General features: G+C 45.0%; 1 protein-coding gene across 4 annotated transcripts in view; it reads right to left on the reverse strand.

Annotated features, from left to right (window-relative positions):
• Positions 1–27,280, reverse strand: part of LOC140428406 (extracellular sulfatase Sulf-2-like) — a 598,468-nt gene that overhangs the window by 54,489 nt on the left and 516,699 nt on the right. For all 4 annotated transcript variants that reach the window (XM_072514825.1, XM_072514822.1, XM_072514823.1 and 1 more), the window contains 2 exons: positions 4,436–4,643; positions 471–699 (listed from right to left, as the gene is read on the reverse strand). In XM_072514825.1, the coding sequence (XP_072370926.1) occupies positions 471–699; positions 4,436–4,643 (437 nt within the window). The remainder of the gene's footprint in view (positions 1–470; positions 700–4,435; positions 4,644–27,280) is intronic.

Genomic DNA, 27,280 nt, shown 5'->3' on the forward strand with positions numbered 1-27,280 from the left:
GGCCCGCGATCGGGGCCCACCGACCCGCGGGCAGGCCTGTGCCGTGGGGGCACTCTTTTCCTTCCGCCTTCGTCACGGTCTCCACCATGGCGGAGGCGGAAGAGACCCCCTCCACTGCGCATGCGCGGGGATGCCGTGGGCGGCCGCTGACGCTCCCGCGCATGCGCCGCCTGGCAAAGTCATTTCCGCGCCAGCTGGCGGGGCACCAAAGGCCTTTCCCGCCAGCTGGCGGGGCGGAAATCAGTCCGGCGCGGGCCTAGCCCCTCAAGGTTAGGGCTCGGCCGCTCAAGATGCGGAGGATTCCGCATCTTGGGGCGGCGTGATGCCGGACTGATTCGCGCCTTTTTTGGCGCCGGTCGGCGGACATCGCGCCGATTGCGGAGAATCCCGCCCCAGATATGGATGAAAAAATTGATTTTGCAGAATAGTAGCTTGTTTGAATATACGGGGGAAAAATAATGGTAACTTACCTATGTGTGACTTTAATTGAACTGGGTACAATTAATTCATTACTATTGCCAGTGCCACTGCTTTCAGCCATGTTCTCGTCTTCCTCATCAGCTACATCATGTCGTTTCGTGATGTTCTTTGACACAACTGGGTCAAATCCCTCATCCAGATCCAGATCATAAACCTCTCCCTCAAATTCAATGGAGACTGAGCGGATTGACCTATTCCTGATGTAGCTCTGCTTAAACTCTGAAAGTAAATACAAAAATATCAATTGATAGAATGAACTTTGGAGTTAAGAAATGCACTGTCAAATTTGTAATGCACAGATACCAGACTTTCAGAAATTGCCGTCACAAACCGCAGAGGAAGTGATGTTTCATTGTGAGTGAGCATTGGCAGTGGGGTATACAGAGAGGGATACACTGTTTAGGTTCTTTCTTTTACCATGTCCTTCCTCAATGTAACACTTGCCTGATCATGTTTTGCCCACATCGCACCTACTGTTGCATGATTCTGTGACTCAGTGTAAACAATGCTACGGGAAATCTGCTAGCAATATTTTAAAAAACACGAGGCTGCATTCTCTGCTGCCATTATGCTTAATGCTGGGTTCATTTGAGATCAGCAAGGGTGATAAACATTATTGCTGGTCATCACCACTTCTGGTGGCTTTATAACCACAAATGATGGGGGTGGTTGAATGCATCTTCCCATGGGGGGGCGGCACGGTGACACAGTGGTTAGCACTGCTGCCTCACAGCACCAGGGACACAGGTTCAATTCCGGCCTTGGGTGATTGTGTGGAGTTTGCACGTTCTCCCCGTGTCAGCATGGGTTTCCACATGTCCAGGGATGTACAGGTTAGGTGGGGAATGCAGCCTAGGTAGGGCCAAATGGTCTCCTTCTGCACTCTAGGAATTCTATGATACTAATTCGATGAAATATGGGCATGTCTATTAAGTGTGGGTGGTAATGGTGGCATGACTTCGGGCATTCCTTTTCTGGTGTTTGTCATCATGACGATGCAGCCAGCATTGCCCTGGATAGAAAAAGGGAACTAAAAATGTAAATGAAGGGAGCTGTGATGCATTATGGTGCAATTCATTATACACCTTTCTCCCCAAATTTTAAAAGCTTGAAAATCTTCTCACGGCCAGATTGTCCTCTTGCCAACCCCCCCCCCCCCCCACAAAAACAACGGGCTAAAATCATGATTGGGGATGATACGATTGGGGTGACAGAATGGCAAAAGAAAGTTAAAACTATCAATGGAAACAGCAAAAGTGGTGGAAACAGGGAATCTAATATTGGAAGCATATTCCAAAATACAGGCCGTGGACATAATGGGCAGAATTCTCACCCCCCATGCCGGGTGGGAGAATAGCCAGGGCGCCGCGCGAGTCCCGTCAGGCCGCCCAGGCACCCGCACGCGATTCACCTCCCCCCCCCCAAAACCGGCGCGCCAAGAATCACGGGTGGCCGCTGGGAGAATCGGCGCTTGCCGTTTGTAACGGGCGAGCGCCGATTCTCCGGCCCGGATGGGCCGAGTGGCCTGCCCAACACGACAGGTTCCCGCCGGCGCCGTCCACACCTGGTCGCTGCCGGCGGGAACAGCGTGGGAACGCTGGGGGGGGGCGGCCTGTGGGGGGTGGGGTTCCTGCACCGGGGGGTAGGCTCAAAAGGGGTCTGGCCCACGATCGGTGCCCACCGATCGGCGGGCTGGCCTCTCTGAAGGAGGACCTCTTTTCCTCCGCCACCCCGCAAGATCCATCCGACATCTTCTTGCGGGGCGGCCGGCAACTGCGCATGCATGGGTGATGTAATTTACGCGGCACCGGCCGCGTCATTTACGCGGCGCCGCTTTTATGTGTTGGCAAGGCCCGGCGCGCGTAAATGACGCAGCGCCGCTCCTAGCTCCCCGGGGGTGGGAGAATAGGGGGCTGGGAGCGGCCTCCGACGCCGGAGTGAAGCACTCCGGTTTTCACTCCGGCGTCGGGACTTAGTCTCCCGATGGGAGAATTGCGCCCCTCATTTGGCACAATAAAAGGAAGACAACTGATCCAATATGAGAAAGACCATGGAGCTGCAGCTGGAGAAAGTCACAAAGAATGGCAAAAGGAAACTAAAATAAAAATACGATAAATAGGTCAAAAGTAGGTTAGACACTGAAGAAAAAAAGGAATGGAAAGGGGCTGAATGGAGTTTAAAAATGCAGACACGGGAAGAATGTGCAAACTCCATATAGACAATCACCCAAGGCCGGAATTTAACCCGCGTCCCTGTTGCTGTGAGGCAGCAGTGCTAGCCGCTGTGTCACCGTGCCGCGCCCCCCATGGGAAGATAAATTCAACCACCGCATCATTTGTGGTTATAAAGGCACCAGAAGTGGTGATGACCAGCAATAATGTTTTCACGAACCCAACATTAAGCATAATAGGACCAGCAGTGACAAAACGTTTATTAAAAACAACAGAATAAATTAAACAAAATGGTAGAAGGTAAAAAGAGAATTGAAGAAAAAAAAAAGGAACAAATGTTTGACTTTCACTTTTTGAAACCAATGTTTCAGTTCTACTGTTTGTCCATGAAATAAATACATTGCTAAATTATGTTGCTTGATGGGATATATATATGGATCTTTATTCTAGTCCAAAATTGACTTGAGTTACCATTGCTATTGCATGAGATAACCCCTAGGCGTCACTAGAAGACAGCAAAACTGAGCCAAAGGAAGGCAATTACACTGATTTTTTGAGTATCTTTGTTTTTCCAGGAACTGCCAATTAGATAGAATAAGGCTTTGACATCCTGCAATATGAAATAAGCAGAATGTTTTTTCATGTTAATAAGCACAATTATACATTGGAAGTTGCAAGCTGGTCTGTACATTTGTGTAGGAGGTGGGAATTGAGGGTTCAGAAGCCGGTTCAAAAGAGGGTTCAGATGGTGGTAATCCATCTGCACCATTCTTTTCCCCATCCCCAACCTCCACCCGAGAGGCCTGATAGATTTTAATTTCTGGGCCTTGGTTAAATGCTCATTGCTGACTCTTGCCCAGTATCAGTTCACAGGAGTCAGAATTCACTGAGGGCACAGGGGTGGATGTGTTCCTGCTGTGAGGCTGCTGCTGAGACTCATTGACATGCTCAATGGCAAGATTAGTGAGGAAGGTTCATGGTCATGGCAGGGTGGCAGAAGAGAAAGACAATATGAAAGAGACCCAAGGACGTTTGTTGGAGACAGGAAGAGCACTCCTGCTGCAAAACGTTAAAAAAATAATAACTTATTTCGGCCTTTTGCGGCCACCATGTTGCTTGCCATCATCCTTTACTGCCTGGTCCGAGACTACATGCCCCTTAGTACGGCCCACACTTAAAATGGCATGTGCATCCTCTGGTGTCTCTCAGATGCAACTTCATGTGATTAGGTCGCCACTCCTTTTGAGGTGGGTGGCCGTCCCATTCTGAATTCAGGCAGGTCACAGGTGGCAGAGGGACAGGACTATGTTGGCAACACAGCACAAACGCCTCTTCCATTTTAATTTCCTGCTGATACCGTGGCCAAGGACAGCAGGTTAAAAATCTGGCTTTCAAATGAGCTCATGGTACATTTTAAGAAAATCCTCTAATTTCTTGCAATATCTTTCAATAACATCTTTCAATAACATCTTTCAATAACATGATTCTCATTCTTCACATACAAGAATCCAACAAGGATATTTTAACAGAATGTTTTGTCAGTTATAGGGATAAGCCATTTTATTTGTAATATAGTTCTTTAGGTTGGTCTTCAATGCTGAGGCATTGAAAATATATATATTTTTTAAGCGAAGCACACACCTCAAAGTGGGATCAATTATATAGTTTTCAAAAAAAGTGCACCCTTTCATGTTTAATTTAACCTTGCACTAACGAGTCACTGTAAGTGGATATGCTGTCCTAATGTCTTATTTTTACACAGTACAAGCATATCAACTGCTTACTTCGCTTGGAGAAAAGTGTCTGTTTCTGTCGCGGTGTTGGGCTCATTTTGGATCCATTTTCTTCACAGTCGCAGTCTCCTCCTTCAGTGTTGTCATACTTGGACTGGAAACGGCTAGGCCTCTTCTTGTCAGATGCTGTCGTGACGGCCATTCCTTTACATTTATGAAGTCGGAGCTTTCCTGTGGAATCCTCCACGCACTGCCATTTCTAGAATAAAGATCACTTTGTTAGATTGCAGTAAATCACCTAAGAATGCACCGATTGTTTAATTCGAGAAAAAATCATGAAAATATTGGGTTCCATCAAGCAGTGGCTTCGTTTTCACAGAACAAGAGAGGGATGAGAAAAATAAAATCAAGTTGGGTTACTTGTTTTCTTCCAGCAAACCTTGCAGGAAACTGGGCTTAAGTGGGGTGTGGTCTAATCTCTTCCGTAATTAAATAGCTTGCTGATATGTCTGGGTTTTGTATGAAGAATAGTGACTGGGCTAAGCTAATTGCTGGGCCACTGGAACAGCAGTTGTGGTTGCCCAGAGGAAAGGAGAGAAAAATATGAGAGGAGAGTATTGATTCCAGGGGCACATGTGGTAACCCACTGCACTGTGCCATGGGAGGAATCAAAATGGATGTGTTTGTCAACAACTCACAAAAGAGTCTCATTCATATCATAAAAGGAACAATGGGTTAAAATTGAAGCTGCTCCGAATTACTTTTGTGCACCGCAGCCAGTTAATCAGTGGTACTGGAAAAGTGTTGCTAAGTAAGCGGCCGAGCACAGACGTCAGTGAACGGGTCTCCTGCCTCCTGCCCAGCCAGGAGGAAAATATCCATAGAATCCTTATAGTGCTGAAGGAGGCTTTGCGGCCCATCGAGTGTGCACCGATACTCTGAAAGAGCACCCCACCCAGGCCGACTTCCCCACCCGATCCCCATAACACCACCTAACCTGCACATCTTTGGACATTAAGGGGAAATTTAGCATGACCAATCCACCTAATTAAGGTGAGTTCTTCAGACAAAAACCCTTGAAAAATCAAGGATTTAAAAATGTAAATGATAATTAACAAATCCTATTCAGAAAGAGATTGGTGTTGAGATGCAGGATTCATGACATGGCAGAAATAAAAGCCAATTCAGGAGACTAAACCAATATTTTCATTGTTTTGATGAAGTGTATTTGTGGTCCAGCTTTTAACCTATTTACACACAGACAAGCTGCTCAGCCGACATGCACTTACCCAATGCTTTGCATTATGAGACATAGCATTCTACTTTTTGGTAGAATACTCTTCTAACTGCAAGTATACGGGGGCAAATTAAATATACCCCCAAAAAGAGATTTTGGGATCACGATGCGTGATAACCGCCCATCGATTCCAATGCAGGTAGAACAGCAAATTTCTCTGCCTGCTCATTTGTATGATTTCTGTGTCCAGCCAATGCAAACCACACTGTTCATTCCCTGGACACATCAGCAGAGGGCCAACATCGCGAGTGACTAACACCACTTAAAGTTAGCCTTAAAGGGGAGGTGCACTGTGATTGCAGCAAGAGCTGGGAATGATGGCTAAAGAGAATCTGAGCTGGAAAAAAGTGAGGAATGGTACAACAGGGAAGACAGTGAGCTCCAAGTTGTATGGATGTTGCACGGTTATCTGCACAATGGCAATGCCGTCCTTGCCATGTACGGCGATTGCATCTTTGGCTACAGCAAGCGGTAGATTCCAGTGTGAAGTGATGAAGCCCATACATTGTTCCTTGCTTGAGTTCAAGTAGGAGTACTGCTGCATGAACATAACATAAGAACATAAGAACTAGAAGCAGGAATAGGCCATCTGGCCTCTCGAGCCTGCTCCACCATTCAATGAGATCATGGCTGATCTTTTGTGGACTCAGCTCCACTTTCCGGCCCGAACACCATAACCCTTAATCCCTTTATTCTTCAAAAAACTATCTATCTGGGTGGATGTTGCCTCCTGCTGACAACCTTTCTCCACCTCCTCCCTCTTCAAGTGGTTTGCCCTGCTCTGTGTGACCGCTGTTCATTCTCTAAGTCATGCTTGCAGGAATTCTTACAAGCGCACCCATGACTGGGAGCAACTGATTTGTGCAGAAATCTTGAACTCAGCAAGAAGTCCTTCAGCATCTGCCACACAAGACTTTTGTAACTAGAAGCAACAGCCAGAAGAGATGAACAAGCAACCAATCTACATGCTGATGAAGTTCCATTTAAATACTGCTGGTGGTGTGGGAGGAGGGGAGAGGGCATTGGGGGAGGGAGGTGGTGTTTCTTCCTGCTGCAGAAAGCAGCTCAGCTCTCAGGGCATTGGTTGGAGCATTGAGCTGCAAAATGGCACCTGGTCCGAGTCAAATTAGCATTGCACAGTGATTGACATCACAATCTGCCTGCTCTACATAGTTCTAACGGATGTTCATTGCATGTGCTCATCCCTACATCAATATGTGTTCCATAAGAGTGCACATGCACTGCAGTGCTATTTTGAGCTCTACGGGCAATCAGGAATACCAAAGCATGGATGCTAATGAGCCCACAATATTTACATAAGAACATAAGAACATAAGAATTAGGAACAGGAGTAGGCCACCTGGCCCCTCGAGCCTGCTCCGCCATTTAATGAGATCATGGCTGATCTTTGTGGACTCAGCTCCACTCTCCGGCCCGTACACCATATCCCCGAATCCCTTTATTCTTTAGAAAGGCATCTATCTTGTCCTTAAAAACGTTTAAAGAAGGAGCCTCAACTGCTTCACTGGGCAAGGAATTCCAGAGATTCACAACCCTTTGGGTGAAGAAGTTCCTCCTACATTCCGTCCTAAATCTACCTCCCCTTATTTTGAGGCTATGCCCAGAGATCGGGTCCGATGCTACTCCCGAATGGAGAATCGCCGCTAATCACGTGCGCGTGGACAACGCGCCGCCGTTCGGGGGACATTGAAAGAGGCCCCCGCGGCGATATCCGAGTGCAGCTGGCTGAGTTTCTGACGGCATGGTTCTCTCATGGTTCCACCCGTCGGGAACTCGGCATGGCAGCTGCGGACTCAGTCCGCGGCCGCCCTGGTGGGGGGAATCATTCATGGGGGGGGGGGGGGGCCTCCAGGATGGCCATGTACCAATCGGGGGCCACCGATCCGCGGGAGCGCGCGATCTTGAGGGGGGTGCCTATATTTTCGGTGCCGGTCCACGGTGTGGGTCGGCGATGTCGTGCGACGTGGCCGATTCAGGCCACCGCCGTGCGCATGTGCGGACCCCCGACCGGACGTGCAGGGCCCCCATTCAGCAACCGGAGCTGCGAGAGCTACTCTGGGGCCCTGCTAGCCCCCTGCAAATCGGAGAATCACCCTGTACTTTCTCCAGGTAAGTCCAGAGTGATTCACGCGTGATCTATCATGGGCATATGTGGTAAATGTATAATTACTGATAATTCACCAGAGCACTGTATTATGTTATGTTAGTAACCCTGTGGGCTCCACCTATGGGCCATTGTGTGGCTTCACCCACAGGGGGATATGTTGGGGCATGTACGGGCTCCGCCCATGGCTCCACCCCTTTAGAGGAAGTATAAGAGCAGCTGACCTGCGGGGCCACCTTCAGTATTGTACCGGTCGCAGGCAGGCACAGTTCTAAGCTGATTAAAACCACGGTTTACTTCTCCACGTGTCTTCGAGTGAATTGATGGTTGCATCAATTTAATCAACTTAAAATACTACTATGGAATCAGCCCTCAAACCTGACAGACTGGAACTCGATCCACAGGCCGCGTAGGCGAAAGAAATTTTTTCACATTGGCTTCGATGCTTCAAGGCCTATCTCGCCGCATCGTCTATGCCATCCGTCACTGATGAACAGAAGCTGAGCCTCCTCTACGCACGGGTGAGCCATCGCTTTTCTGTCCAGCTCGACGAAGCCGCTTCCTATACATAGGCCCTCGCACTACTCGAACGCCTCTCTGTGCGGCTTGTGAACGAGGTCTAGGCGCAACACGTCTTCACCACTCGCCGCCAGCGCCCCGGGGAGTCGCTAGATGATTACCTACGCAACCTCAAAGCCCTCGCGTGCAACTGTCACTACCAGGCCGTTACGGCCACTCAGCACATGGAGCTCTCCGTCCGAGACGTTTACATGGCGGGGGTCCGATCGAACTATGTGAGACAGCGCCTACTCGAAAAAGGGGCCCAGGACCTGGACGACACTGTAAAACTGGCTACCTCTCTGGAGGTCGCTTTTCAGAGCCTTACTGCGTTCCAGGCCGACCACACGACCCCCTCATGGGCCCCCGACCAGAGGCTATCCCAGGCCTGTGTTGCACTGTGCCATGGGGGGAACCAAGATGGATGTGTGTGTCAACAACTCACAAAAGAGTCTCATTCATATCATTAAAGGGACAATTGGTTAAAATTGAAGCTGCTCCGAATTACTTTTGTGCACCGCAGCCAGTTAATCAGTGGTACTAGAAAAGTGTTGCTAAGTAAGCGGCCGAGCACAGACGTCAGTGAACGGGTCTCCTGTCTCCTGCCCAGCCAGGAGGAAAATATCCATAGAATCTTTATAGTGTAAATCTGTCTTCATCAATTTTTGGACTCTATTCCATTAGCGGATCAAAACTGAATCACAAACCTGTAATGTTTCAAGGCTTCATCTAAGAGAAGAAAGTGTGACAGTGAATGATTTAAACTTTTATGACCTAAGTGCATGCTACCTCTTCTGTAATCATCATTTATTCTTGAATGTGTGTGTGTCTGTATGTGTGTGAGAGCAGGTGAGGTTACGAATACACTTCACAACCAATTATGTGCTTACATATCATTTCTCCACCAAAATTGAATGTTGAACTTACTGACAGCTTAAATTACAAAGCCCACAATAACATTTGTTTTGCTAAGAATAGACTATTTTTGGGGTTGTTAGAAAGAAAGAACATGGATATCTATAAGGGTTAATGATCTCAGGATATCCTAAAGCGCTTTACCATCAACAAAGTGTTATTGAAGTGTAGTCACTATTGAAATATATCCGTTACCTGGAGGTTGTGTCAAGTTTTGTTTTTAAAACGCTGTTGGTCAGCTTTTGTTAGTTTTCTAAGTTAGCATGATAAAGATCTAGATAGTGAACCTATCCTCTCAGGATGTCAAGAAAGCTCCCAATGCACTATCCAAAGACGAGTTCTGGCACCCTGTTTAACATTTACCCTTCAACCAAAATCCCTAAAGCAGATTATCTGGTCATTATCTTATTGCATGTGGGGCCTTGCTATGGGTAAATTGGCATCCAGGTTTCTTGCATTAAAACATTTTGATGCTTCATTGGCTGAGGCCATGAATAGCATTATATAAATGCAACTGCTTTCTCTTTCTTTAGACTTACAGAAAATTCCACATGGAAGGCTAATGCTCAAAACTGTGTGTGTGTTAAATACAACTTTGAGGCACTTGGTGAATTTGCTGAAAGTGAAAAAAGGGTTGGTATGAGGTATGGAAATTATGTTGGATGGGGAGATGTATTTGTGGAGTACAACAAGTATTAATTCTGGGACCCCTGCTTCCAATTTACTTAACCAACCACTGCAACCTCAAATGTGCAACGCAAGTTGGTCAGATTTGTAGATGATACTGAACAATAGGTAGCTGAACATAAGGGTGATATTCACGGTGTAGGGTAGGGTAGTGGAAGTAGATCTTTGCAATCATTCAGGAAGTAATCAGATGTAACAGGAGACCATTGACACCTATGGGATGAGGAGTGAAATGTGTCAAATGGTCTCCATTATTAGTACCTACGGACATGACTTGTACATTATGATGCTCATTTGGCAAGGTTTGGATTGACAGCACTATGCCATGAGGAATGAGCTGATGCAATGCTCTCCGTCTATGATAGCAAAACGCTAGTTTTAAGTGTTGTGCTTGGACTAGAGTTCTAAGTTCTGGGAGTGATTGGGAGAGTGACTGGTTTGCTGGAAAACTATCTTTCAAGCTACTTTCAAGTTTTTCAGTACTTGCAACATTCTTATTGAATGCATTTCACTTCTGTGTTTGTCCCTTGAGTGCTGTGGACTTGTCGGTTTTGCTTGTGGTTTGATACTAAATGCCTCCCAGGTGACAGAATAGTGCTGATGGATTGCTGCCTAGCCAGCTGATGAGCTGCAGGAAATACATACATCTGTGCTTAATCCTGATGTACCCACTTCAGCGCTCAGGGTTTTGTTTGCTGCAGTCCCTGTGCATTCAATGTTTCAGAGATGATGCCTTCTATCGCTCTGCTATAAAATACCACTGACATGAATACTAAATTGCAGCTCCTGTGCTGCCAAATGGCTGCTCATCTGCTACTACTTCTAGAGACTGTATACAGTGTGAATTCACCAGAATGATTCCAGGATGAGGAAACTATAGTTATGACTGGAGATTTGAGATACTTAGGACCATCCATTTCTACAAGAGTAGAGATGGCTAAGGGGAGATTTAATGGAAATTTTAAAATTATGAATGGACGTGTTAGGGTGAAGGCAGAATGGCTATTTCTACAGGCTGGAGACTAATTGATGTGAAATCTAGTAAAGGCCTCAAAGAGAGCATATGGTATGTTTATGAGTATATAACATACTTTTCCATCTGCTGCTACACTATCCTTTTACGCACTATATTGCACCTGCATACAATCTGAGCATCTTCACACACTAATGGCACATGTTGCGCAAGTCACAGGGTACATGACTAATAGGGCACATAACACCAGTCCCTTCTCTGTGATGTCAATTCCATCCAGCTTTTCCCTTCCCCATGGGGGATAGTTATTTTTGGTCACCTCAGTCACCACCTGCTACAACAACAATTTATATTCAATCCTCTTAACAGGATGTATCATTGATGCAAAACAGGGAATAGGACTGAAAATAATGACTTCAGGTGTTAGCAAAGCGTCAAATTTTAGGAATTGCTATTGCAAGGGGAGAGAGAGATTGAGGAAAAGAATTTTGGAATACAAACTCTGATGGCTGAAACCTCTGTCACTGATGGGGGTGCGGGGGCAGAGGAGAGCGATGCCTCGTGAATTCGAGTCAAGAGACTGAAGTGTGTGGGGTTGGGGGCGAGGCTGCAGATAAGGTGCAGAATAGCCACAAGGATTTGAAAATGATTATTTTAAAATTGATGTATTGTGAGATAGGGAGCATAAGAACACTGGAAAGAATACGAAAAAATAAATGCACAGTGCTTCATGTGGAATATGATATGAAGCTTGCAGTGCTGGATGAGTTGGACATTGTGTGTTCATGACCGCAGCAATTATACTGATGCAGATAGATCAGATCAATAGATAATGTTGCTGTTGTCATTTCTAATATCTATATCATTCTTATCTGTGTTAACATGCTCACGCTTCAGTAAAACACAGTGCAACAGCTATTACTTCTCTTATGTACACATATATCATGTATTGATACCCCACAGCAGTATTTAGCATTGTTTATACTTTACCTTTCTGCTTTTCATTAGTGCTTGTTATTTTTTCTGGCCCTCCTGCTTTCTGATTTGCCTATTTTAGGTGACAAAAGAAAATCAAACTTCTTGCTCTTTAGAATACAAGAGCAGGAATGTACTGCTGGGGCTGTATAAGGCTCTGGTCAGACTCCATTTGGAATACTGTGAGCAGTTTTGGGCCCTGTATCTAAGGAAAGATGTGCCGGCCTTGGAGTGGGTCCAGAGGAGATTCACAAGAATGACTCCCGGAATGAAGGACCTGTCATATGAGGAGCGGTTGAGCACTCTAGGTCTGTACTGGATGGAGTTTAGAAGGATGAGGGAGGGATCTCATTGAAATTTACTGACTGCTGAGAGGCCTAGATAGAGTGGACATGGAGAAGATGTTTCTATGAGTAGGAGAAACTAGAACCCTAGGGCACAGGCTTAGACTGAAGAGAAGATCCTTTAAAACAAGATGAGGAGGAATTTCTTCAGCCAGAGGATGGTGAATCTGTGGAATGCATTGTCACAAAAGGCTGTCTTTAAGACAGAGATAGATAGGTTCTTGATTAATGAGGGGATCAGGGGTTATGGGGAGAAAGCAGGAGAATGGGGATGAAAAACATAGCCGCTGTGATTGAATGGCGGAGCAGACTCGATGGGCTGAATGGTGTAGTTCTGCTCCTATGTCTTATGGTTTTATGGTCTTATGCCTAGGGATGATCTCTTTTGCCAAAACTCGGTTTGCGATATTCCAATATAGATGTTAGCTGGGTCTGATCCGTAAATCTGATCTGATTGTTTGAATTTGCTAACCCATTTCTCTCCAAACCTTTGGCACTGCATAGTATTAACACCAATTAAATGATCATTAACTCCTTGACAAGGGTTGAAGGGTCATTCCTGTGGGGGCATTTAACTAGCCATTTTTCATTACAGTTGACACAGTAATACTTTCCAGAATTGCGTGTCTCAAATCCATATTAGCAATTTTTGAGTAATTTTGTTAGGTGTTAAGTTATAATTTTTTTTGAAAATATAGTCAGTGGAGCAAGCTGAAAAATAAAATTTCTGTTAGAATTTAAAAGATATTTTCTAAGTGGCTGGTTTAGCTCACTGGGCTAAATCGCTGGCTTTTAAAGCTGACCAAGGCAGGCCAGCAGCACAGTTCAATTCCCGTACCAGCCTCCCCGAACAGGCGGCGGAATGTGGCGACTAGGGGCTTTTCACAGTAACTTCATTGAAGCCTACTCGAGACAATAAGCGATTTTCATTTCAAGTGTTTTTCATTTTGCTTTTTACATCTCCCCTGATTAATTATTTCAAATGGTTCAATAAGTGGCCTTAATTTATTTTAGCTAATTAGAAATACATTTCTGAGAGCTGAAAATGAAGAGCAAATGCACTTAGATCAGTTTTATCTTCTTCAGTTTGAATAGCTGAACCAAATTGTGGGATGGCAAATTTGTTCAAGTACTACAATTAAAAGTACACAACGTCCAGACACAAAGCCTACCGAAGTCAACCACAAGAAAGGTCACAAATAAAAGAAAGCAATTTTATAGTGAAAATGAGGAAGGGACATCAAAACCAGACAACCACTGACATTTGCAGCCCCTGAGCAAGGGGATCACTTGACCTTTGTGATTGCAAAGGGCCGTGAAGATGGAGAACTGCTTATGGAACAATGAAACAGATGTATCCGGTTTACCAGACTTCTTGGAAGAATGACCCCAGCCACATGAAGATCTTACACATACATCATCGAACATTCGAGAAGCGGAAGGAATTGTATAAAGGTACAGAAGAGCGAAGACTGGGGAGGGACAACTCTGGGGTGAAAACCCTGGGAACAACAATCGCAAAATAAGACCCTGAGTCAGGTACTCAGAGACCAGAAAAAATTCCCTGGATAAGAGCCTGGCCAGTTGCTTTGCTAGGATGATACTGGAGTTTAATTCGTAAGGTAAGTAATATTAAATAAAATACTGAGTTAAAGAGTCTGTGACATTCATTGTGTTAAAGAGTCTGTGTTACAATTATTGAGTTTAAATCTGTATGACATGTTAGTACGAGTGATGCGGGATTCTCCGCAATCGGCTCGATGATCTGACGCCGGCGTCAAAAACGGCGCAAACTACTCTGGCGTCGGACCGGCCGGAAGTAGCGGAATTCTCCACACTTCCGAAGGCTAGGTGGATGGCGGAGGGGTTGGCGCCGTGCCAGCCGGCGCCGAAGGGACTGTGCAAGTCCGCGCATGCACCAAAGGGCTGCCGTGATCTCACGCATGCGCGGAACCGCCGACGTATTCTTGCCGACTTACCTGCCAGATCCCATCATGTGGGACCATGGGCGAAATTCTCCCCCAACGGCGCGATGTCCGCCGACTGGCGCCCAAAACGGCGCCAATCAGACGGGCATCGCGCCGGCCCAAAGGTGAGGAATGCTCCGCATCTTTGGGGGCCAAGCCCCAACATTGAGGGGCTAGGCCGGCGCCGGAGGGATTTCCGCCCCGCCAGCTGGCGGAAATGGCGTTTGTTGCCCTGCCAGCTGGCGTGGAAATGCGGCGCATGCGCGGGTGCATCAGCGGCCGCCGACAGTTTCCCGCGCATGCACAGTGGGGAGAGTCTCTTCCGCCTCCGCCATGGTGGAGGCCGTGGCGGAGGCGGAAGGGAAAGAGTGCCCCCACGGCACAGGCCCGCCCGCGGATCGGTGGGCCCCGATCGCGGGCCAGGCCACCGTGGGGGCACCCCCCGGGGTCAGATCGCCCCGCGCCCCCCCCAGGACCCCGGAGCCCGCCCATGCCGCCTGGTCCCGCCGGTAAATACCAGCTTTGATTTACGCCGGCTGGATAGGCAGTTTCTGGGCGGGACTTCGGCCCATCCGGGCTGGAGAATTGAGCGTGGGGGCCCGCCAACCGGCGCGGCCCGATTCCCGCCCCCGCCCAATCTCCGGTACCGGAGACTTCGGCGGGGGCGGGATTCACGGCGGCCAACGGCCATTCTCCGACCCGGCGGGGGGTCGGAGAATGACGCCCCTGGTCTAATCCACGCCGGTGGGACTGGCCAGAAATGGACGGCCGCTCGGCACATCGGGGCCCTGAGAATTGCCGCTGCCAATAGCCCCCGACTGCCGTGGCGTGATCCCTGTCCCCGCCCGAAAACCGGCGCCGGAGAATACGGTAGCCGGCGTCAGGGCGGGATTCGCGCCGCCCCCCCGGGGATTCTCCGACCCGGCAGGGGTTCGTAGAATTCCGTTCATATTCTTTCAGTGAATACTATCAGTTATATGTAGTTTGTGTGACATGCCAGTTGTGAATCCTCAAAGAGTAGGAGGGCAACAGTAGTCATGTTTGGCTGAATAATGGAATTTAGTGGAGGAGAAATTACGAAAAAGATGTGAAGCTACCTGTGATGCATTTAAAGGAAAACCAAACAAACATGAGATAAGGGAATAGCTATAGAATTCCTAACAGTGCAGAAGGAGGCCATTCAGCCCATTGGGCCTGCATCGACCTTCTGAAGGAGCACCCTACCAAGGCCCATTACCCCACCCTATTCCAGTAATCCAGCTAACCTGCACATCTTTGGGCTGTGGGAGGAAACCGGAGCACTTGAAGGAAACCCACGCAGACACTGGGAGAATGTCCAAACTCCACACAGTCACCCAGGATCAGAATCGGACACATGTCCCTGATGCTGTAAGACAGCAGTGATAACCAATGTGTCACTATAGGCTATGATGAAAGATGGGAAGTGTGGACCATAGATGCAGGGCATGAACTACGTTGGGCAGAATGGCCCATAGTTGTGCCATTAGCTGGGCCTACAGCCGAGAATGGTTCGTAGTTGGGCAAAATGGCCCATAGGGCAGCACAGTGGTACAGTGGTTAGCACTGCTGCCTCACAGCGCCAGGGACCCTGGTTCAATTACAGCATAAGCGACTGTGTGTTGTTTGTACATTCTCCCCATCTCTGCATGGGTTTCTAGCAAACAGGTGGGCAAAAATATTTATATGCAGCCATTTTCTGCTGTTGTCATTTTGTCTGCAAAATGTCTTGATCTGTGACTGTCTGATAATCAATTTGTTGTTTCATTGGACAACACATAGAACATGACAAAGAATGCAGTACGCTAACCATGTTGAGAAAGATTGTTTAATCTGACAATTTACCAACAGAGATTTAATTATCATTGGCTCAATATTCCTTAATTATTTACAACTGAAATCAAAACTAAAAACTGTTATAGCAATAATTACTGCACTTCATTTAAGTGAAATCCATACCTAAAATATCAGTAATTCAAAGTTGGTTTTCAACTCTATGCCAGAAAAACATAATTGTGAAGAAAAAACAATGTATTTTGTGAATGCTTTCACATAGAAGGATCACAAAGCGGAAATGTAAATAGGAACCAAATTTAAAACAATAAAAACTTGCATTTATGTAGCTCCCTTAAAGTACAAAAGAGGAGGGATGCAACGCCTGAAAGGGTTGAGGAAGGGGATTATGGAGCCTCAGTTGTAAGCCACTGAAACAGAGCCAATGGAGCACAAAGTTGAATAGGGTGAGCTCAAGCGAAGGCTTTGAATTTTTCTAGGGTTTCCGCCCACCTTTTGCTGAAGTCACAGCAGGCGATCAGAAGAAATACCAAGTAACTGTCTCTGCCATGGTGACGAAGAATTTGCTGACCTCCGAATGATGTTGTCAGAGGTGAAAGTGGAAGGTGCAGGAGATAAAGGTTGAAGGAGGGAGTTGGTAGTAGAGAAAGGAAACCTACAGGTATCTTCACTTTCCAGGCTGATCTTAGATCAGGAGGAGGTTTTAGCAGAGAGAAGGCTTGATACAGCCCAAGGTTTGCGTGAGGGTAGTATTTGTGCAGGAAGTAGAACAATTCCAGATTACCGGGCACATGCTACATCCCCGGAGGACTTTTAGGCCAGATGTAGGATCACTCTGAAAATTCTACTGCATGCTTGCTCACCATGTCGCTCACCATGGAACATTTGCCTTGGGAACTACCTTGGAACTGTTCCCAACTTGACATTGCAACCTCAGTGAATGTGCAATGTGTGTATATAACAAGGCTCACTTCCAGTGAAGTTACAGTGGTGTGGCAGCAGCAACTCTGATGAAATTCCTGGTCTTTGCCTTGCAGTGAATGCTTTATCTGCCTGAAACTGGGAAGTGCAGCAAGGTTTCTATGTTCCTAAGTCTATTTGGCCTCCATTAGATCTCCTTTCAGCCTCCTTTATTCCAAAATAAAATGCTAGTATCCAAATGTACCCTCAAAACAGTTTCCCATCCTTGCCCATATACTGGTTAATTTATGGCATTAGTCCACCACTATGGAAAGAGTGTAGTCTACCATTATAAAAAAAAGTATTAATACTGCATGCAGTGAGCTTCTTCGTTCCCCTATTATGTAGATAGGACGCTGAAGCCGATTATTATGGCCAACTGCACATAGCTCCCACTATGAATGCTACCCCAATAGAACTGTCGGCACTCTGGTCTCGCCATCCGAACAACACTATCCTCCCTCTGCCCTCACCGCACCACTGACCGTAACCCCCCCCCCGCTCAGCAACTCTCGCCACTCTCCACCCCGCCGCCCCCTCCCACCCCCTCCCACCCCCCACCACCAGGCCGGACCTTCTTGCAGATGGCTAATTGGTCTCCAGGCCGCTCAACATTGCACCAGTTGCATCATTACACCCATTTAGAACAAGCTATTGGCTAGTTCTATTTAAATGAAGCCCAGACTTTGACATGGTTCAGAATTCCTGATGCACCTCAGATTTGTATTGACACCTGTCGACTCAAGGATAATGTACCCCAGTTGAGCATGTGTCTACTAATAAAAACAGTAATTTCAAGCTTTAGATCGAAATCATCTAGAATGTGGCCGCAAGTTTATGCACACAGTGAACTTTGTTACATTCAGCCCTGCACTCAGTGTACTGAATATACATAACTGAATTGGAACAGCCTGCCTGCATCTTTCAGCTCTCCCACAAAATTGAATGAATGCAAATGAAGGCCTGCAGCATCAACATTAACAAACCTACTCTCTGCAGCACACTTTGCATAATAATCCACATTATGATTATAAATTATTCTTTACAGCTACAATGTTAACATTTAATTACATTTAAGAGGTAATATTCCACTCTTCTGGGATTGTGATCTTTAATGTAGCAATGCCATTGATAGTTTGTTAAAATTAGTGTTAAAAACTCTGACAAAGGAATTGCCTTGGCCATCTGCGATACAATTACTGGAATGAATGTAATGTTGCACTTTATCAGGAGGCCAAGACTGCTCTTTCTCCACTAAGGGGATTGCACTTAACATGCTGCAACTAAACCAGAAGCTTTACTGAAATTATTTCAAATGGATTTTAAACAAAACCCTGTACATGTTCTGAATCCTGAGCTGGTAGGTTGCAGGATTCTGATTGCAGGCACATTAAAAAAGGTATTGTACAAACCTTTCACATGCATTCAAATAGAAGTCAATAATATAGAAATACAATATTTCTATAATAACTATTATATCCCCACAGAGATTTGGCTCACTGGGTAATTGCAATACATGGTCTGGTGTTTTCTATATACCAGGAAGATTCTAGGTCTGCTCTGTGCTGAATAATCTGGTTTCAGTGGAACAGTTGTGAGTAGCGTGTTGCCAGACTATTATTGGCAGACTAAAAGGAGGGGGGAAGGGGGAGGGGGGGTTGGCAGAAATTAAGTGAGTTTCCCCAGGCCTGATTGTACTCCCTGGGCAGTAGTCCCTACTCAGACAAAAGTTATGTATTTAACCTTTAAGTGTGCATATCAATAATGGTCAGTTAGCAAAACAGATGACTAAAAATAATTGCATTCAATAGCGAAATATACAGGGAGGTAAAAGAAATGGATCCTATGGAGGTAAGGATGTGACATACTTCAGTATGGTGGATAGAAGACATCACTGTGAAAACAAAAAAACAGGCTAACTCGAGAGGTATATAATAGAACAACATAATGGGAGACTTCAGGCAACCTAAAAATGGGGCTGGATTCTCCAAAAATGGGGCTATGTTCCCATGCCGGCATACAAATGCTGACGTTTCACTGCAGACTTCCCAGAATTTTTTTTACAGCTATTCACCTACCTTTAAGGGGCTGGCAGGGCCCTGGAAAGTTTCTTGCAGCTTCAGCTGCACGAACGGGCCACCGCATTTCTGGTTGCGAGTCTGCGCATGGCGGTGGCCTACAGTGGCCGCGCCGAAAGCGATGGCGGACTCAGCCGGCAGACCTGGACCAACAAAGAAGGTTCCAATGATCTGCCCTGCATCGCTCGATCTATCCCGCCCGATCAACGCCCTGGCCACCCATAAGGCGCCCACCCCCCCCACCCCGGTAATTGATCCCTGTCATGTGAGAGTACCTTTAATAAATGGGTGTTTATAAATGGGTGTGTATATAAATATCTGTAGTGAGAGTACCTTTAAGAAATGGGGGTTTATTACTGCAGTGATGTCAGAGAGTGGGTGGAGCTGGGCTGGTCAGCTTTTTACTTTTGCTGCAGGCTGTTTGCTGCAGGGTGTGTTTTAATTACATTTTCAGAGCTGGATAGCTGCAGTCACAGACCGAAGGTGTATGAGTCTCTCTCTCTGTAATCTACAAACTGTAAATCGATCCTTTGGTGATTTAAAACTAATAACTGCTCTCAGTAGTGACTTTAACCTGATGTGCGTCTGTTAAATGTTCATTTTTTAAGTCTTATGGATGTTAAAAGGACAGCTGAAGGATTACTTAGTGTTGTATTCTTTGGGGGTTGTATTTGAATTAATGGTTGCTAAGATGTTCACTGTATGCTTTAAAAAGGTTAACTTGAGTTCATAGAATAAACATTGTTTTGCTTTAAAAAATACTTTTCCATTTCTGCTCTACCACACCTGTAGAGTGGGCCATGTGCTCCCCATATCACAATCTATTAAAAGTTGTGGGTCAGGTGAACTCCATGATACACTTTGGGGTTCTCTAAACCCTGGCCCATAACAAATTGGGGGCTCGTCCGGGATAAAACTCTATCTATTGGATTGGCTTAGTGAACTTAAAGACAGTGAGGGGTGAGCATATTGTGGTTGCTTTTCAGGTGTGGTTATCTAGTTTAAGTAGGAGTGTTTTGTGGACAATGGCTCTTTCAGAGGTTCAGATGTTTTTTGGGGTGGAGACGGTCACACACAGTACCTTACGTACAGAGACTAAAAGCAGACTGTTAGATTTGGCAAAAAAACATTGCAGTTAACATTACCTGACAAAATGTGAAAAGATGAGGTAACTATGGCGGTGGCTAAGCAGTTAAAATTGCCTGAGATTATCATAGAATTTACAGTGCAGAAGGAGGCCATTCTGCCCATCGTGTCTGTACTGGCTCTTGGAAAGAGCACCCCACCCAAGATCAACACCTCCACCCCATCCGCATAACCCAGTAACCCCACCCAACACTAAGGGCAATTTTGGACACTAAGGGCAATTTATCATTGCCAATCCACCTAACCGGCACATCTTTGGACTGTGGGAGGACACCGGATCACCTGGAGGAAACCCACGCACACACGGGGAGGATGTGCAGACTCCGCACAGACAGTGTCCCAAGCCGGAATCGAACCTGGGAACCTGGAGCTGTGAAGCAATTGTGCTATCCACAATGCTACCGTGCTGCCCAAAATAATAATCTCTTATTGTCACAAGTAGGCTTCAATGAAGTTACGGTGAAAATCCCCAAGTCGCCACATTCCGGCGCCTGTTCGGGGAGGCCGGTATGGGAATTGAACCCGCGCTGCTGGCATTGTTCTGCATTACAAGCCAGCTGTTTAACCCACTGTGCTAAACCAGTCCCTTACAGATACAGTTTGACTCATGTGAAATGGCAAAAAATTCAGTTACAAATTAAACAAATGGACCATGAGAAAGAATTAAAGCAGCTTGAATACGAAAGAGATAAGAGAGGAAAAAATAAAAGAAATGGAGATACAGATCATGGAAAAAGATAAAGAGAGAGAGTTTTCACTTCAGAAAATGGCCATGAAACATGACAGTCAGTTAAAATTGGCAGGCGTAAAGGGAAACGTACAGTTGGATGATAGTGATTAGGATAGTGCGAAAGAGAGTCATAGTTGAAGGCTTGGTGGGGATCTATTTAAATATGTCCAAGCATTGCCAAGGTTTGATGAGGAGGAGGTAGAGCCTTTTTTATTTCATTTGAGAAGGTAGCTAAACAAATGAAATGGTCACAGGACATGTGGGGATTCAAACAAAGCTGGTAGGTAGGGCTAGTGAAGTGTTTGCATCACTACCGGAGGAGGTATCTGGGACGTATGAGGAGGTGAAAAAAATCCACCTTAGGTGCATATGAACTAGTGCCTGAAGCCTACAGACAAAGGTTTAGAAATTTAAGAAAAGAACCTAGTCAAACATACATGGAGTATGAAAGGATCAAACAGAGTAATCTTGATAGGTGGATAAGGGCTTTGAAAATAGACCAAACGTATGAAGCTCTCAGAGAAATTGTACTTTTTTAAAAAAGTTCAATTCTTGATGTAGTGAGAACTCATGTGGAAGAAAACTACGAGATTAGCAGCAGAAATTGCAGATGATTATGAATTAGTTCATAAATCAAAGTTTGGTTTCCAACATCAGTTTCAGTCTGTGAGGGATAGAAACTGGGGACATGAGAAATACTCAAGTGGGAAAGGTAAAGGTGATCTGATGGGAGATAATAAGGAGAGTGTACCTCAGATTAAAAAAGGAATCCAGGAGGGTGGAAGAGACATGAAAAGTTTCAGAAGTTTTCACTGTAATAAACTAGGCCATGTAAAGTCACAGTGTTGGTGGTTGAAGAAAAGCACTGGGAAGGCTGATATGGTAAAACAGGATAAGACAGTGGGGTTTGTTAAAGTGGTAAAGGAAAGCCCAAGTGAAGCGAAGGAGGTGCAAAGGATTGTACAGCCTGATCAAGAGGTGATTGATAAGAAGGTGCCAGATCTCTTTAAAGAATTTACTTGTGTGGGTAAAGTTTACTCATGTGTATCAGGAGGAGCAGGTAAAGAAGTCACAATTTTAAGAGATACAGGAGCTAGTCAATCTTTAATGGTGGTAATATGTGGAATTCAGGGTGAGAGGAGTAGTGTTCCATTATATAAGGTAAGGTTGGAAAGTCCAGTGAAGAATGGTGAAGTGGCACTAGGAGTAATAGAGAAACTATCTTGTCCAGGAATACAGTTTATCTTGGGTAATGATACAGCTGGATTCCAGCTGTGAGTGATGCCTACTGTGGTTGATAAGCCAGTGGAAAATCAGACAACTGAAGTGTTGAAGGATGAATCTCCTGGGATTTTTCCGGATTGTGTAGTAACAAGGTCACAAAGTCACAGGTTAAGACAAGAGGAGAACTCAAAGAGGGAAGGTGAAGTTGAAGTACAATTATCAGAAACAATTTTTGATCAGATGGTTGAAAAAGAACAAGAACAGGTGGAGGATGAGGCGGATATCTTTAGTTCAGGAAAATTAGCGGAGTTACAACAGAAAGATGTAGAAATAAAATGAATGTATCAGAAAGCATAACACGGAAGAGAATCTGCGTGTATACCAGAGTGTTATTACCGTAAAAGTGATGTCTTGATGAGAAAATGGAGACCGTTACATATGCAGGTGGATGAAAAGTGGGCAAAAGTTTATCAAGTAGTATTGCCAGTAGGGTATAGAAAGGAAGTGTTGCGAGTTGCACATGAGATACCAGTGGGAGGTCATTTGGGAGTAAGGAAAACTCAAGCTAAAATCCAGAAACATTTTTATTGGCCTGGACTACATAAAGAGGTAGTTAAATTTTGTCAATCATGTCACACATGTCAAGTGATAGGGAAACCTCAAACAGTGATAAAACCAGTGCCCTTAATACCTATTCCAACATTTAAGGAACCTTTTATAAGGGTCCTAATTGATTGCAAAGGAATGCTTCTGAAAACAAAAAGTGGGAATCAATATCTTTTGACTATAATGGATGTGTCTACTAGGTTTCCAGAGGCCATTCCAGTATGTAATATTACAGCTAAAAAGATTGTGGAGGAGTTACTTTGATTCTTTACTAGATATGGACTACCCACAGAAATACAATCGGATCAAGGATCAAATTTTACCTCGAGGTTATTCAAAGAAGTTATGGATAGCTTAGGAATAAAACAATTTAAATCAATTGCGTACCATCCAGAATTGCAGGGAGCGTTAGAAAGGTGGCATCAGACATTAAAGACAATGTTGAGGGCTTATTGTCAAGATTATCCAGAGGATTGGGATAAAGGAATTCCATTCGTACTGTTTGCAATTAGGGTTGCATCTAATCAGTCAACCAAATTCAGTCCTTTTGAACTAATTTTTGGTCAGGAGGTAAAAGGACCACTTAAATTGATGAAGGAAAAATTAGTGAGTGAGAAAGCGGAAATTACACTATTGGATTACGTGTCAAATTTTAGGGAACGATTAAATAGAGCAGGTGAATTGGCTAGACAGCATTTGAAAGTTGCACAAAATGTGGTGAAACAGGTAGCGGACAAGAAATCCAAAGTTCGTAGTTTTGCCAGTGGAGATAGAGTTTTCGTATTGTTACCAGTGCTGGGTGAACCTTAAAAAGCTAGGTTTTGTGGACCTTATCAGATTGAAAGGAAATTAAGTGAGGTGAATTATGTGGTAAAAACACCAGATAGAAGGAAGACTCACTGAGTGTGTCATGTGAATATGCTTAAAAGGTACTTTGAAAGGGAAAGAGAGAAAAAGGAGGTGTTAATGATTCTAACTCAAAGTGACAAACCAAATCCAGATGTCTGTGAATTTGACATACCTCAAATTAAATTGGAAGATGAGGATGTTGTTAAAAATTGGGATAAATTGTTGAGTTACCTTCCAGAGGAAAAACGAACTGACCAGAAAGAGTTATTGATATCACATGGGCAAGTTCGTAGCGATAAATTGGGAATTACTAAAATGGCTACACATGATGTAGATGTGGGAAATGCTGTTCCAATCAAACAACATCAATATAAACTTAACCCTTTAAAATTGGCACAGGTTAACAAAGAGATTGAGAGTATGCTTGAACATGGCATAATTGAAGTGGGTTGCAGCCAATGGAGCTCACCCATAGTGATGGTACCAAAACCGGACGGTACCCAATGGTTGTATGTGGACTATAGAAAGGTTAATGCAGTTACAAGAATGAACTCTTATCCTATCCCACGTTTGGAGGATTGCATTGAGAAAGTGGGACAATCAGCTTTTATTTCTCAAACTGGATTTACTTAAAGGTTACTGGCAGGTACCTTTATCTGAATGGGCGAAGGAGATTTCAGCTTTTGTGACTCCAGATGGTATATACCAATTCAAAGTTATGCCATTTGGCATGAAAAATGCCCCAGTCACATTTCAACGGTTAACTAACAAAGTTGTTTCAGGATTACCCAATTGTGCGGTATACATCGACGATCTGGTAATTTTCAGCCAGACATGGAAAGAACATTTAAAACATCTGATGGAGTTATTCGATCGACTTCAGGAGGCGGGTTTGGTGATAAACCTAGCTAAAAGTGAATTTGGAAAAGCCCAAGTCACTTTCCTTGAGTGGTTTCCGATACCCTCGAGACGAAGGGAAATAATGCGATTTCTTGGCATGAGTGGATTTGATCAAATATTTGTGCCAAGGTTTTGTAGCATGATTGCTCCACTGATGGACTGGCTGAAGAAACTTAAAAATTCCAGTGGACAGCAGAGTTTCAACAGGCATTTGACTGCCTGAAATCTGTGATAACCAATGCTCCTGTGTTGGAGAATTACAAGGGACTCTATGATCAGATTGAACTAAAGTATCTGACTTTAAAGAAAAATGCCGAGGCGTAGAGAAATGGATGGATCATGCAGAGATCTTCTTGTTCAAAGAGACCAGCAATCGAGAAGGATTCCAGTTGGAGGAAAAACATGAAGTGGACTATATTGTTGTACCTGTTTGCTTGTGTCTTTTTTGAAACAAAAAATTATATTTACTTAGTGCATTTCTTAAAGGATAGTGAAAAGGTGAAAAATGAAACCAACTTGAAGTTAATGGTTTCTTTTTTTTTTCCTGGCGGGAGGTGTCATGTCAAAGTACCTTTAAGAAATGAATGTTTATAAATGGGTGTGTATATAAATATCTGCAGTGAGAGTGTAAGAAATGGGTGTTTATTACTGCAGTGATGCCAGAGAGTGGGTGGAGCTGAGCTGTCTGTCAGCTTTTTACTTTCGTTTTAGACTGTTTGTTGCAGGGTGTGTTTTAGTTTTGTTTTCAGTCACAGCCAGAAGGTCTATGAGTCTCTCGCTCTGTAATCTAAAAACTGTAAATCGATCCTTCGGTGATTTAATACTAATAACTGCTCTCAGTAGTGACTTTAACCTGATGTGCTTCTGTTAAAAGTTCTTTTTTTAAGTCTTATGGATGTTAAAAGGACAGCTGAAGGATTACTTAATGTTGTATTCTTTGGGGGTTCTATTTGAATTAATGGTTGCTAAGATGTTCACTGTTTGTTTTAAAAAGGTTAACTTGAGTTCATCGAATAAACATTGTTTTGCTTTAAAAAATACTTTTCCATTTCTGCTGTACCACACGTGTAGAGTGGGCAGTGTGCTCCCCATACCACAATCTATTAAAAGTTGTGGGTCAGGTGAACTCCATGATACACTTTGGGATTCTCTAAACCCTGGCCCATAACATCCCCCTGTCCCCCACAGGGTGGACGCAGACTGAGTCCGCAGCCGCCGCAAGTGAGCCCTGACTGGCCAGATGTGGTTAGATCCACGCCGTCGGGAATTTGGCCGGTCATGACCGGAGCATCGCTGGGAAGGCCTCCGGCAATGGCCCCCCAAGCACACTGCGTAATTTGCATGCGAGCGATTCTCCAGTCCCCGGAGAATCGCAGGAGCGGCGGTGGGATTCTCCGTCCCCATGCCAAACATGAGAATCCAGCCCCAGGTTGGGGAAAATCCAAATAGTTTAGAGTCGGAGTTGATAAATATAATGGTTAGTTGCTTTGTGAATCCTTTTGTAAAGGAAGCCACAAGAGATGTTTATCTTGACCTAGTAAACATAAATGAAGCTGACAATAGACAAGAAATATAAGTTGCAAGTAGAAGAACAAAGCCAGTGGAATATTAAACTACATAGCCTCAACAGTAGAGATTAAGTCAGAAGAAATTGTGATCAAACTGTATAAGTGCTCTAGGCCAGCCCCACATTTTATTGAAGGCCAATGGAATCAAAAATCAGAAGGTGGCAGTATGAAGGTGGCACAGATCAGCTATTGCCCCATTTGCACTACTGACAAGAGTTGAGTTACCTCCAAGGAATAATTAGAGCTTGGAAAGAACTTACTGACAGTGCTGGAGGGGGTGGAGGGACATTAATATAAGCTAGCCATTAGCAGATCACATTTCTTTACTGAGATACAAAGCTCACTGTTACGTGGGGCTGGGGTATATGATGAGGTCAGGCTCTCTGCGCCCCAGGGTAAATTCCTGCGGCGAACCACCTCCATTTGGCTGGCTTGCCCTATTTTAATCTTTTGGGTGGCAATGGCCCTTCAATTAATATGAAGCAGGACTTCTGTTGGTCTCTAGGGGAAGAGCCGTCTCACAGAGATCGGAGCTAATCGGAGATCAGCAGCTCTGCTGCAACAAATGATAGCAGGGATTGCGATGCACCTGCACCAATTGATTCCAGTATGAGCAGCATGCAAACTTCATGCTGCATGCTAATCTAAATGACTATAGCATGCAGTTTAGAGCCAATTACACAGGAGACTTAGGCTTTTGAGAGGCTAGCATCATTTTACAGCTACCCCACGCCTCCTAAAAGGGCAGCTGCAGCAGATGCTAGATGTGGCTGCAAGAATGATTACGATTCTTTGATGTTACAGAAGGTGGAGTGGAGGAGAAGTGTCCTCTATCCATGGGGCTAGGCAGCCCTCCAAACCGATACCCATTGCAATTAATGTCAGCAGTCCTGCCCAGATCACCTGGATGCATTGGGATAAAGGATGTAGTGATATCGCCTGAGTGGGCAAGGTTAATGGATACATCTTAAAATGCCCTATCCTACCAACTGCATCACTAGCCTCAAACATCGCTCAACTTACCCGATCACTCAGCTACTCAACAATCGTTATCAATTATGACTCATACCTCACATTTGTAGTTTCACCTCACCTTCAGCAAGCCACTGCTGCAAGCCTCACACCCACAGCTCAGTTTAGTGCCAGCTATTCAACCGTGATAGCCAAACACATTGTACCACA

This window comes from Scyliorhinus torazame, chromosome 8, assembly GCF_047496885.1.
Source record: "Scyliorhinus torazame isolate Kashiwa2021f chromosome 8, sScyTor2.1, whole genome shotgun sequence".
NCBI lineage: Eukaryota > Metazoa > Chordata > Chondrichthyes > Carcharhiniformes > Scyliorhinidae > Scyliorhinus > Scyliorhinus torazame.